The 12,835-nt window shown below is 41.1% G+C and overlaps 1 protein-coding gene and 1 long non-coding RNA gene across 2 annotated transcripts; one reads left to right on the top strand and one right to left on the bottom strand.

Annotated features, from left to right (window-relative positions):
• Nucleotides 1-2,083: 2,083 nt before the first annotated feature.
• Nucleotides 2,084-8,419, bottom strand: LOC120679409 (ABC transporter B family member 19-like). The gene is made up of 10 exons (XM_039960996.1): nt 8,003-8,419; nt 7,817-7,871; nt 6,825-7,000; nt 6,536-6,736; nt 6,166-6,425; nt 5,687-6,000; nt 5,271-5,494; nt 4,647-4,999; nt 3,950-4,374; nt 2,084-3,832 (listed from the first exon to the last, which is right to left on the bottom strand). Exons 1-10 carry the CDS (start codon nt 8,300-8,302, stop codon nt 2,355-2,357), a joined length of 3,786 nt encoding a protein of 1,261 aa, XP_039816930.1. The 5' UTR covers nt 8,303-8,419; the 3' UTR covers nt 2,084-2,354.
• On the top strand, nt 6,598-9,948 carry LOC120679410. The gene is made up of 3 exons (XR_005677171.1): nt 6,598-6,762; nt 6,890-7,026; nt 9,476-9,948. It is a non-coding gene; the product is annotated as an uncharacterized LOC120679410 (long non-coding RNA).
• The last annotated feature ends 2,887 nt before the right edge of the window (nt 9,949-12,835 follow it).

Below are 12,835 nucleotides of genomic sequence, written 5' to 3'. Positions count from 1 at the left end.
ACGACATCGCCGCTCCGGAGCTTCGCTGTGGTGAGAGGAACCTCGCCGACCCCCTCTCTTTTCCTATCTCGCCTTCTTGCCGGCGCATTAGCTCGCCGGAGCTTTCGCTCCGCCATGCACCGCCGCTAGCACTGCTCTGGCCGCTGTCTCGCTGTCCAGTTCCCCTAATCGAGTTCGTGACATCACGAACATGCTCCCCAACCCAAATCCGAGCCTAACCCAAGCCCAGATGGCCGTTTTGGTCATCACCGGTGAACTCGCCGCCGCCAAACCTCGCCGCCGGCGACTTAGAGCCGCCACCAGCCCGCCCAATCCGCCTCAACTGCAGGATCTCGAATCAATGGCTCAGATTAGATCTCCGACCCAATTCAAAGCTCAGAGTACCGGTCAACCTTAGCCCTTTTGCAAAAGAGCCCCTGATGTTTTTTACAAATTAACCCGCGGTCCTAGTCAGTAAGAAAATATTTATAAAATAGCCCTTTCTTTTATGATCTAGCCCCTGGATTTTTCTAAAATCTAACCCGCCATCCTAGGAGTTCTTTTTGCACCCTAGCCCCTGAGTTTTTATACAAAATTACATCTAAGCCCTCGGTCTCTTTCTGTTTTTCGCAAATAAACACCTAGAGCCTTGTTTAGGCCATAACTTCACCGTTTTAAATCCGTTTTCAACGATTCTCGCGCTCACGTGATCCTTGCAATGTGTGCGATAGCTTTATGACCTTGTTATCCTTTGTGAGCATAGTTTTCTGTGTCTTGCAAATCTTTTCTGTTAGTCCTTAACCCTTTGGTTAATCGCGACTAAATCCTTACTCATTGTTTATCCCATAGTTTCCACGTCCTAGCTCCGTTTTCCATGTTTCTTGCGCTCTCGTAACCGTAGCAGGGAGCTCTATCCTTTAGTACGCTCTTTAAGCCTTTATTTTGTTCTGGTGTATTGTTCTTAGATGTATCTTCTTATTTGCTTTGTATGTTTGCCGAAGATTGCTTCGAGTAGAAGGATCGGTGTTCGAAGATTGAAGAATCAAGAATTCCAAGTGAGCAAAAGCTGAAGAGCAGTAAGAGAAGCTTTTCATTGGAGAAAGGCAAGTGACCCTAACCATACTTCTATCTATGCTTTATTTACAAGATGATATGATTTAATTGGAATATGGAGAACCACCCAAGAAAACCGTACAACCACAATACTATATGGCTCTGGTCTTGGCTAAGTAATTAGATGATCTATATGTCGTGCCTGGGGCGTTTGATTGGTGGATTTTGGGTTATCGATATTTGAGGAGCGGGTGAAGGAAGCTTCGTCTTCTGAGGTACAACAGAAAGCAAGGGACCAGTGCGTACATATAGTGATTCTTTGTAAAGGCCTCGTAGCGTCCCTATGCAGTCATACCTAAGGAAGTGTGATATGGTGCTTGGCCCGCACTTGCATGGTTGGGTTCAAAGTTCTTCGGAACTTTTACGCGAATTGTGGTGAAAGTGTACAACCTCTGCAGAGTTAAAACTAACCGGTTAACTGTGCTCACGGTCAAGAGCGGCTTGGACCCTCACATGATTAATAAACTTAAAGATGGATTCAAATCACTTTCTGGTTATTTTTTGTGGCCTTGCTGAGTACCAACCATAAGTGTACTCACCCTTGCTTACTGCTGCTCAGAAGGAAAGATGTATGAAGTCTGTTGAAGATGATGCTGAGTTCTAGGCGTACGCAACCCCCAGTCGATTGCCTGTGAAGTTTGAAGCCTTCGTTTCCAGGATAAGCTGTATAACTCTGATAATCTTTTAATTATTGCTTTTATGTGATATTGTTACTGATTATTCATTTATAATGTATCTATATGTATGAAACTTGATCCTGGCATACATATAGATATGCATTCGGTTTTGTCCTTAAAACCAGGTGTGACATCATACTTTTCTGCCTGAAAAATTATTTACAAAATTAAATTTTCCCAAGGCCTGTTGTTTCTTGGAGAGAGAGAGCTTTGTTTAAGCTGTCCTAAACCCCTCAAAAATGACACAGTTAATCGATGGACCACACCCAGGGGAGCCAGCATAGTCCTTATTCCCTATGCTCTTTTCAGTACTGTTGAACTAGATTCCATCTTTTCGCTAGTCTTGTATTGCATTCAAATAATAAGCTTTGACATGATCGTGGAAACAGTGGGAAATCATTCTAGTATACAGTAGTTGTTTTCCTTTTTATGTGGACTATGCCTCGTCAATTTATGATGAGATTGCTACGTTATTACAATTTGTGAACTGACAGTAAATGCATTAAAAAAATGTTTAAGCTCCTAAAACCATTCTTGCTAGGTGTCTAGGGTCTTTGTCCACAAAGGAACTTGACCAGCTTGCGGTTAATCCTTCATGTTGCTTTGCAAGTGGAATAACCTTGAGTAAATGCCGTCATCTGCAGATATCAACGTTTCGTGATTACCAAGTTCAACCACCTTTCCTTTCTCCATTACAACTATCATCTCCGCATTTATGACCGTTGACAATCTATGTGCAACTGTTATACTTGTAACCTTACTGGCTCGATCATCTTTGTTCGTCCACTCCTTAGCCCCTAAAGAGCTCATTACCATCCTCTCAGATTCACCATCGAGAGCGCTAGTTGCCTCATCAAGAAGCAGAATAGGAGGCCTCTTTAATAGTGTTCTTGCTATAGCAATCCGCTGTTTCTGCCCTCCTGAAAGCTGGCTTCCTTTCTCTCCAACAATGGTGTCATACCCTTCTGGCAAACCACTGATGAACTCATGAATGTTTGCCTCCATTGCAGCTTGGATTATTTCAGTCTCTGAAGTGCTTTCACTTCCATAGCTAATGTTATCTCTGATAGATATGTTGAACAGGATTGGTTCTTGTTGAACTAGCCCAATCTGCTTCCTGAGCCATTTGAGATTGTAGTCCCTTATGTTCTTGTTGTCGATTAACACTCTGCCTCTGTAAGGATCATAGAATCTCAGTATTAGAGCCAGTACAGAGGATTTTCCAGCACCACTTGGGCCAACCAATGCTACTTTTTGACCAGGTTCAATAATTAGATTGAAGCCATCCAGAATGGTCGCCTCTGGCCTTGATGGATAGTTGAAGTGCACATCCTGAAACTCGGTTCTCCCGACGAGCCAACCTTTGCCAGGACTCTCTGGTTTATCTGGTACAATTTCAGTCTCTCTGTCAAGCATGTCAAATGAAGGATTCAGTATTGCAATTGCTGACATGACCATGGGAATGAGGGTCCATAATTCTGTGATTGAAGGTACTGTGAGTGAGAATATCTGGTATGATCTTATGCTGTTCTCAAATGAGGCTTGCTTCTTCTGGACCAGAACTGTGGTGTACCAAAGCGCCACTGCATGTGCAATATTCCAGAGGCAGAGTGAGATCCCTTGGATCACACCATACTTCATGCTTTCAATCTTGGTTTTTTTCAAAGGATCCTGCAGTGACAATTCTGCTTTCTTAATTATTTCATCTTCATAAACAAAGGATGCCACAGTTCGGATGTTGCTAGCCGCTTCTGAAGCAAGGGAGACAAGTTCCCGGTGAGCGATAGCAGAGTCACCGTAGAATCCTTTGGCTGACTTGGCTTGAATAAGGCCACCAATGAAATGGCATGGCATGACTGCCCATGAAACTAAACCCATGCGCCAATTGACGTACATGCTTACTATTGTTGCTATCAGAATTGAAGAGATGCATTGTACAATGACCGCCATTCTGTCTGATATGATGGTCTTGACTGTTGAGGTGTCACTGACAATGTGCGAGGTCAGAAATCCTACACCATTCTTCGGTTTCTCAAACCAACCAAGCTCGTTCCGAAGAACAGCTGCATTGGAACAAAATAATTTCATATTTTCAGCAGTGAGAGGTATGTAATGTTGGCTCTTATGAGATTTTGTGGTAAATGATGAACAAATTCAAGGTTTTCATGTGACAGATATACCTGAGAAGAGGGCCTCCCTTAGGTTTTTCATTGCCTTTTCTCCAACAATACCATAAATATAGTGCTGCAAGATGTTACTGACCAGTGTGACCATCCCAGCTGTGAAGAATATCAAAGAATACTTGCTGACTTTTCTTTTTGCATCTTGATCGTAATATGCCACACCAATTGTCATGATGAAGTAACCAAATAAGGGCTTTGAGATTCCAGAGATGGCTGCTGCTGAGGAACCAAATAGAATCTTCAAAATGTCCTCTTTATGCAGTCCATACCAAAGTCTGAAGAAAGGGTGTATTTTCTTTCCAATCTCTCTCTTCCGCTGCTTTGACTCCACTCTTTCTAGTTTGTTCTTGGTTCCCTGCTTTATAGAAGATTGCCTGATGTGTGCATCACCAATTTGTTCCTCTATTACATTATCAGAGGTGCTGTTTAATCAATCAAACTAACAGTAAGTTCTATGAAGTAATCCTTCTTACATGTGTTATCACTAAAATTTGCAGCATGGATTTTCTGTTTTCAATAAAACTATTGCAGTTTCTAGTTCTGTTTGTCATTTTTGTTATAGTAACTCTTGAAAAAGATGCAGATACTCCTTAATTCTGCAGCAGTATGGCATATGGAAAATACTAAAGAATTTCATAACCGAGATTATAAAATTGGTTAAGTAAAGATTTCCATTGGTTACATTTGACTTTACCTTGCCACTTTCTTTTCAGCTTCCTTCTCTATATTTTGCATGCTGCATACATTGGAGTAGAATGTGCTTTTCTCGAGCAACTCATGATGTGTTCCAGTTTGTGCAACTCTTCCATTCTCCACGACAACAATAGTGTCAGCATTTACAATTGTGGACATCCTGTGGGCTATCAAGATAACAGTCCTTCCGCGCATGGCTATCTCAAGTGCATCTTGAACTAGCTTTTCTGATTCTGAATCAAGGGCACTTGTTGCTTCATCGAGAAGTAGGATTGGTGGATCTTTCAGCATTGCCCTTGCAATCGCTATCCTTTGTTTCTGACCCCCTGATAACTGCACACCCCTTTCTCCTACCTGAACAAATTTAGTTGTTGTAAGTCCTAGAAGAAGTGATTTTTCTAGCTTTTTGCATGTCAAGTAATGTGGAAACATCTATGATTCTCCTATGGGGATGGATTTTGACTATCTGGGATCTAGAAGTTGTATTCTTAATGCATCTGGTTTCAGTCCTTGAGAAATGTTGCTGGAAGTTAATGAATCAGGAGTCAAAACCCTAATCAGTTTTTTTTGGTTAAATACAATGACCCCAAGTATTTATAAATTGCCATAGTAGATGGAAAAGTACCTCTGTTAAATACCCATTTGGTAGTTTGGATATGAATGAATGAACATTGGCTGTTGTTGCTGCTTTAATTATCTCTTCTTCACTTGCATCCATTTTACCAATCCTCAAGTTGTCCTTTATATTACCAGAAAATAGTGATGGTTCCTGAGAGACTGAAGCTATATTTCTTCGCAGCGATTTCAGATCAAGTTTCTTGATACTGTGGCCGTCAATGAATATGTCACCTGCAGCGATAGGCCTTATTACTTGACTGAAACATTTTAATACTGCTTCACCTGACAGTTTCGATGCTTCATAGAAGTACAATTAATAAACAACATATGGATTTAGTTTTTATTCTGAGTTTTACAGAGTAAAAAAATATTAGTGACTTAGATCATGCATATAGTTGCACTAATAAGATGGTAGAAGCCTACCTGAGGTTGGATCATAGAACCTTTGAAGTAGTGAAATAACAGTGCTCTTCCCACATCCACTGCTTCCTACCAGAGCGATGACTTTTCCTGCAGGGATGGACAACGAGAACCCTTGGAGAATTGGCTTATCCTGACGGGAAGGGTACGCGAAGTGCACCCTACGGAATTTGATCTCTCCGTGAATCTTTTCTAGTACCGCTCCACCTTTGTCATAACTTATGGATGGCTTTCTCTTTATCACCTTGAAGACCTCTTTTCCTGCAGCTTTTGCCTGATTGAAGGTCTGAAGGTCTGGTGCAGCATAGGTAATCGATCTGAATGCATGTAGAGAAATCTATTAAGTCTAGAATATGTGGAAATTTTTAAAAAAATGATGGAAACTTTGGCAATGGATCTCAGTTTCTGAAATGCTTTGCTTAAATTTCCATAAAAGTATTTTAGTGCTACTGAACCAATCAGTGAGGTTGTGTGATTGTTACATTGCACCAAAGAGGATGCTCATTATGGCAGCTATCGTGCCGCCTCCTGTTGCCTTATTTTCAGTTACAGCAACTGCCCCAATCCAAACCATCAGTGCCCAGGAACAAAAGGTCACTGCTTGGAACAATCCGAGTCCTATTCCCTTTATCATTGCTTCCTTCTTGCTTAGATTAAACTGATTTTCCATGCACTGAACAAATGACTTGATGGCCCAGCTCTCTCCGACAAAGGAGAAGACTGTCTTGATATGTGACAAGGTCTGTAAACAAATGTATACTTGGATTATGAACATAATGAAGCAGGAGCTATTATGTACTCCAACATTTCTATCTTGTCTTAAGGTATGGCTGTTAACTGATCTCACAATACCTGTTCTACAACTGATATTGCCTCTGAGACAATAGCATTGCGTGACAACGATATGCCATTCATCTTTTTTGTGTATGTTGCCCCAATGACAAGGATCAGAGGAATGACCAGGAAGGAAAGCATCGCAACTTGCCAGCAGCTGATAAATGCAATTATGATGCCGGCAAAGAAGGTGGAGAAGCTTGCAACGAAATGACCCAGCTGCAGAAAAGTGAACTTAGATACAGGTTTGACCACAGAAATTCAGAAGCCTTGTGTTACTGCTCCATATGATTGTGAAATCCATTACCTTCTCTCCAATTGCATCTTGTATGACACTCATGTGGTTGGTTACTCCGGTGATGATGGCTGCAGTGGTCAAGTCAGTATCAAAAGCCCCTACCTCTTGGTTGAGGACTGATCTCAGAAATGCTAGCCGCATGCGTGCTAGCTGTCTCTCACTTGAGTATATCCAGCAGGAGATCTCTGCAGTTAATTCATTGGAGAAAAAGGTTAGAAATATTTCATCACTGAAATAATGCTTGCTGTCGCTACTATTGGATCTCCTAATAAAAATAATATTTCTCGTACACCATTCTTCTGCATATTACTGTGTCTTTACTGGTATTGTAGGGATACTTTTATGTAGTTGCAAATATAGGAGAACATGAATTTTCAAACACATTTCCATCAAAAGGGAATTTCAGGCACACCTGTAAAAATCTCTCCTGAGTTTTATGGGCTAATTTTATGCATATTGAGTGAGCCAATCAATGGGCAATGTTGCAGTTCTGTATATCCTAATTTTATAGAACCATACCAAAAATCACAGGGATGTAATGTACGCAATTCAGAATGTACTCAAGTTTATGATTCAATTTTCTCCTTGATATGGTGGATCGGCTGATAAGCGTAATTAGGCAATACTCGCCCTCCTCTGCGGAGGCTCTGAGTTTGTTAACCCTAATTGTTGCTTGTTTTATTGATAAGTCCGGACTCCTTTATATAGAGCCGGGAGAGTACAGAAGACAAGTCCTTATTTAACTCTAACTAACACAAATATAAACCGAATAGATTACAAATTAAATAAAAATCACACTTCTGCAGCCGTGGCCTCCTTCTTCTTGCGCCGCTGGTACATGCGCCCAACAAAGGCGTCCACAACACTCCTATATATTTGTTCTTTTTCAAAGCACGAGGTGACATGCAAATACAGCACTTCATGCTAGGATAGCTCTTCAACAAAGGGAAAATCACATGCATCATGGAAGAAATGGAAGAACTCTTAGAGTCTCAACTTACCAACCATTCCAGCAGGAAGAGTGGCTGCCGCCATGTACCACACATACGGGACCACCTTCAATCAATAAGTAGAAAAACTGACACAAGTTAAAATCAATAGAAGACCAACATAATTAAGGTTCAAAAAACGACACAATGGACAAAGACTAATGATATGCTTTCATATCAGCGGTTTAGCAAGTTCACCTTATACAAGGCATGGACCATGCCTTCTTGATCATTTATATTGGTTCCAAAGGCATCGAGTGCCTTCCCAAGAAGGAGATATCCAACTGGGAATGCTATGCCGTGGATGATGGACCCGATGGTTCCCAGGGCCATGAGGAGCCAATCTACGGTATCGGCATAGCAAAGCAGCCCAAAGAATGAAAATGGCTCCTCACCAATGCTAGCTTCTGGCGATACTGAAATTGTGCTTCTTCTTTCGTCCGTTTCATCAGCATGAGATGATGAAATGGAGTGATCCTCATAGTAGTTCATGGCCATTCTTTCCGATGGTCTTTGCGATCCTTTTGCAGTAGAGAAGCATGGAAAAGAAGACACATAGATGGCATCAGTATTATAGGCATAGGTGTTGCATTCTGGGCATGACAGTTTATATGTAGGTACTGACAACCATATCTCCCAAAATGGCTTAGGTACTCCCAAGGTTGAAAATAAAATAACCTGGCTGTTAAGGAGTCCATGAACATATTGTATCAATTTAACATGATTTTGCTTAAGTTGACATCATTCAGTTTGTTATGAAATTGTTATTTATGGATTTAGATGCAGAATAAAGGAACAACAAAGATATGGCCGTTTGAAATTTGGATTGAAAAAAATGAAAATCACCAAAAATCCTCTTAAAGTGAATAAGCAAAGCCAAATGCATATATTCCATTTACATTCCTTCACATATTGTCTGTACGAAACAGCAATAAGCCAATACCATAAAATACTGCTATTCAGGTACTCCTCCAGTCACAAATGATGTCATTTTAACATTTGTGTTAGTAAAGATCTGTAGGTACCTCTTTTTTACAATAATTTAGTTCACTTTTGGTGAAATGGGCTAATACCATTTCTGTGTCACAAATCTCAATACCTTTTATGATTATTTATTGTCAGAGTTTTAATATTTACACTGTACACGATATTTCTACGAGAGTGAAAGTTGCATCTGAAAGTTAAATCAATGTCTTGGATCTCACTTTAAAGATCCCCTCTCCTGATCAATTAAATAAATTCCTAGCCTCCTATTATGATAATCATGTTAAAAATGAAGATCTGATCTGCATAATAGGTTAAGGAGTGCTTACATGACCAAGGCAGGTGTCAAGGAATAATTGGGGCATAATTCGAGCATATGCCTTTTGAGACTGCACATAAGACACACGGTTGTCCATGTCGTATGTCATTGCAACCAGCCCGGAATGTTTGTTTGCATCTGGAAACACTTTGTTGATGCATTGCTTCCAACAGGGAACGTACAAAAAAGGTCAAGCATTGCACTGTCCCTCCTCAACTCCTCGTTGCTGGAAACCCGTGCAATGATCTGTACCCAGGAGCATGCATTGCCGGCTAGCTAACAATGCTAATGTGTTCTCTGAACTTTTGCTGAAACTTTGTCATCAAAATTGACGACGACTAACAGCTTCACTGTAACGTGCTGTGCAGGCTGCTGCTGTTTGCGACGGGGAGGCGCACCGACAGCTGGTTGGTTCTGAGAGGGTCGTTTCTACCATATATTTGAACTTTTTCTGAGAGCACCAAATCGGTTCATTGTCCGAATTCGGCACAAACACCTCGACTTTACAGCTTACCAGCGGTTCCCAGCTCCTGGAGCTCGGAAGGTCAATTGGATGCTGGAAAGGAGACACGTACTTGGCTGGACTGCTGGAGTGCTTCTGTTGGATACATCTGCTAACCTGATCAGCTTTGGAACGCGGCTCTTGGACGTGGCAGCAGCATATGCTACCGTTTTTTTTTTTTGGAGTGCATCCAGGTACCGAGATCAAGTGTTGTCATCTCATAATCCGAATGATCATGTAACTATCGTTCATGGGATAACCGGAGAATATGCGCATGCCATGAATGACCCGTTCAAAAAACGGCCTGTTTAAATAATTTCAAATATCTTTATGTGTGTACGTTTTTGTTTGTCCTCCAATCATCATTGACGTTATATTTTACGCATCTGTATCATTACTCCAAATATCCTGCTGAATTATATGCTGGGCTTTGACTCGTTCCCTGTATGTCCCTGCTCGATCAACTCGGCAGATTTGGATCATAATGGATTTTTAACAATAATAATCATGACGGATTAATTTCGTGATCCAGAGGCACCCTTGCAGCAGCATCACTAGTAAGGCCTGTCTGAAGCACGAGATCAATGGATTTTATTCTCGTATGATCACATCTATGTGGTCATCATCAATTTCATACACCCTGTCCTGCCTTGAAGGAAACAAATAATAATCTCTTCATATGAATCGCCGAGCCAGTTTCCCAAGGGGTACACATTTATACAAATGTTGTTGTACAACTACAAGGGCTTACACATGCTGCTTCGAGTTCTTGAAAGGAGCGAGAAAAGGACCGTGCCATTGTTCCCCCAGCAGCTCGGAGCACTCGCTCACGTCAACGTTTTTGTCGCACAAAGGTCTGTCCAGAATGTGAAATGCGATTTCGGTAGCCATTTTCGATTTAGCTTCTGCGGCAGGTCGCACGTCCAGGCTTACTTTGATTTCCACTCCATCCTTCCTAGGCTGAGAGGCTGTTTGGATGGGCTAATTTAAGTGCTAAATTTTAGCATATGTTAGCACTCTGCGCTCATGTATATGTTAAAGTTTTTAAGTCTTAACTAAAGTTTAGCCCACTCCATTAGTACTATCGTTTTGATGGATTAGTGCTACATCATTTTTACCCATTAGCACTTGGATCGTCTAACTACCCGGAAGTCTTTGTGGAAGCTGGAAGCAGAGATAAATACCCAAACGGGTCCTCATGAGGTGTTTGATCCAAGAGGCTAAACTTAGCCCACTTATGTACATATCAAATAGTAAGACTAAATATGAGATAATTACTGATATAGTTACATAGATGATAACTAATTGGTCGTCAGAGGCCATTAGCCCTTGATGGGCTATTATTAGCCCATATTTAGCCCCATTAGTACATCCACTGGCGGAGCTACATGTCGGCCAAAGTGGGCTATGGCTCCCCTTCCTCCACGCTAGTCTCGTTGCATATCTCTGTTTGTCTGAACTGGTGCAAATAATAATTTAGATCATAGAAAAAAAATAGCATGAAAAGTAACGGATCCATGCAAGGGAGAGTGAGTTCAAGTACTCTATACTAGTTGCCGGATAAGGGGTCACCTCGCTCCCGTCCAATTTCTATGCATGGATGTGAGCAGATGTTGAGGTGAGACTTAGCGTTGTTGTGATTATTGTAGCATTGGCCCCCTCTTAGGTTCAATCCTGGCTCCCTCACTGAGTACATCTAGGTTAAACTTTAACACTCCTGGTTGGTGGATGGCCGGATGTGGTCTCACCAGATTGAGAGTTCGACTCCTGTTTCCCATAAAAAAAATTCCCTCACCTGTTCCCATTTTCAAAGGACAATTGGGACCCGACCTTCTTGCGGGCAACGCCTGTTCCTATTTCCAAAGCACAGTTGGGGACCAACCTTCTCGATGGTGACATGCCACTGTGTACGGGTGGGGCAGGAGTTTGGGGGTTTCCTTGACTTTGCGCGAGTCTTAATACAATACCGTGGGGGCGGTCCCCGTTCAAGTTTTGAGGTGTAATAATGGTCTAAGTATGGGCTAATTTTGGCCTAATTAGAGCTAATGAGTTTTAATCACCAATTAGTAATTATATGTGCAAATTAGCCCACAATTAGTCCATATTTAGTCCTCATGTTATCATCAAATCTAAAATATAAAAGTTATCCCTCGGATCCAAATAAAATCTTACTTTGATCCCCTAAAATTCAGACATGGAAGCACAAGAAAGAAGCTGCACGTCACCATACTATGACACAAGCATAGATGTATAAAAACTCACACGACAGGGATATATTTTGTAAATTATAATTAGTTAAATGCGAATGCACTCACATTAGGCATTTATCCCATCATCAACTTTGTCGTCTCCATCGGACTAGAATGGTCAAATGTTAACCTAGACAATAATAGAGGTGTTTGTTGAAATCCAGTTTCTTTTGCCACATCAGTTTGCAACAGGTGCTCCAGAAAAGTGGGTGATAAGATGTTTTTAGTTTGCATCGGTGCTTAATCTCCCTCCGTTCAAAATTATAATTCGCCTTGACTTTATTAGATACATAGTTTTTGCTACGTATATAGATATAGATATAGTGTATATCTAGATGCATAATAAAAAATATATATCTAGAAAAGTTAAAATAAATTGTAATTCAGGATGGAGATAGTATGTGCCAACAAGGTGTTAGTTTAGCCTATCGAAGTATTGCCGTGTCAGTTTTTGTATTGTAGGGATTAACTTGTATACCTAGTAAAATAAAGAGTAAAATACATTTGAGGTTCACCAACTTGTAAATGTTTGCCATTTAGGTCCACGAACTCCAAAAAAATGCATTTCTAGATCCATCAACTTGTAATTTGTGTCACTTAGGTCCATAAACTATAAAAGTGTATTTTTAGGTCCATAAACTTGTAATTTGTGTCACTTAGGTCCATAAACTATGAAAGTGCATTTTTTGGTTCATGAACTTCATCCATGAGCAATCGTGTGGCTATATACCCTTAAAGGTCGTCCCGATACAACTGTCCATGAATATCTTTCAACCCTTCACCGAGAACCACTCTGGGTTGACCCAAGTCTAACATCGTCACAAGATTTTTCGCCACAACAACTTGCATCACCATATCCGGTCACCCACGCCACGGTACGCATGTTGCTGAGTCCCTCTATAACCTCCTCCATCTTTTCATAGCAATCACCCCCTACTCTTCACCCATATTATGGGGTTATGTCTGGATATAAGCTC

This window comes from Panicum virgatum, chromosome 6N (assembly GCF_016808335.1).
Source record: "Panicum virgatum strain AP13 chromosome 6N, P.virgatum_v5, whole genome shotgun sequence".
Classification (NCBI taxonomy): domain Eukaryota; kingdom Viridiplantae; phylum Streptophyta; class Magnoliopsida; order Poales; family Poaceae; genus Panicum; species Panicum virgatum.
Note: the sequence above shows the minus strand (reverse complement) of the source record. Positions and strands in the feature narration are given on the sequence as shown.

Coding starts and splice junctions, on each gene's coding strand:
- LOC120679409 (XM_039960996.1), bottom strand. CDS start 8,302: ATGGCCATGAACTACTATGAGGATCACTCCATTTCATCATCTCATGCT. Junction 5,000..5,270: donor CAAATGGGTATTTAACAGAG/GTACTTTTCCAT, acceptor AAATTTGTTCAG/GTAGGAGAAAGGGGTGTGCA. Junction 4,375..4,646: donor GCTGAAAAGAAAGTGGCAAG/GTAAAGTCAAAT, acceptor TTGATTAAACAG/CACCTCTGATAATGTAATAG.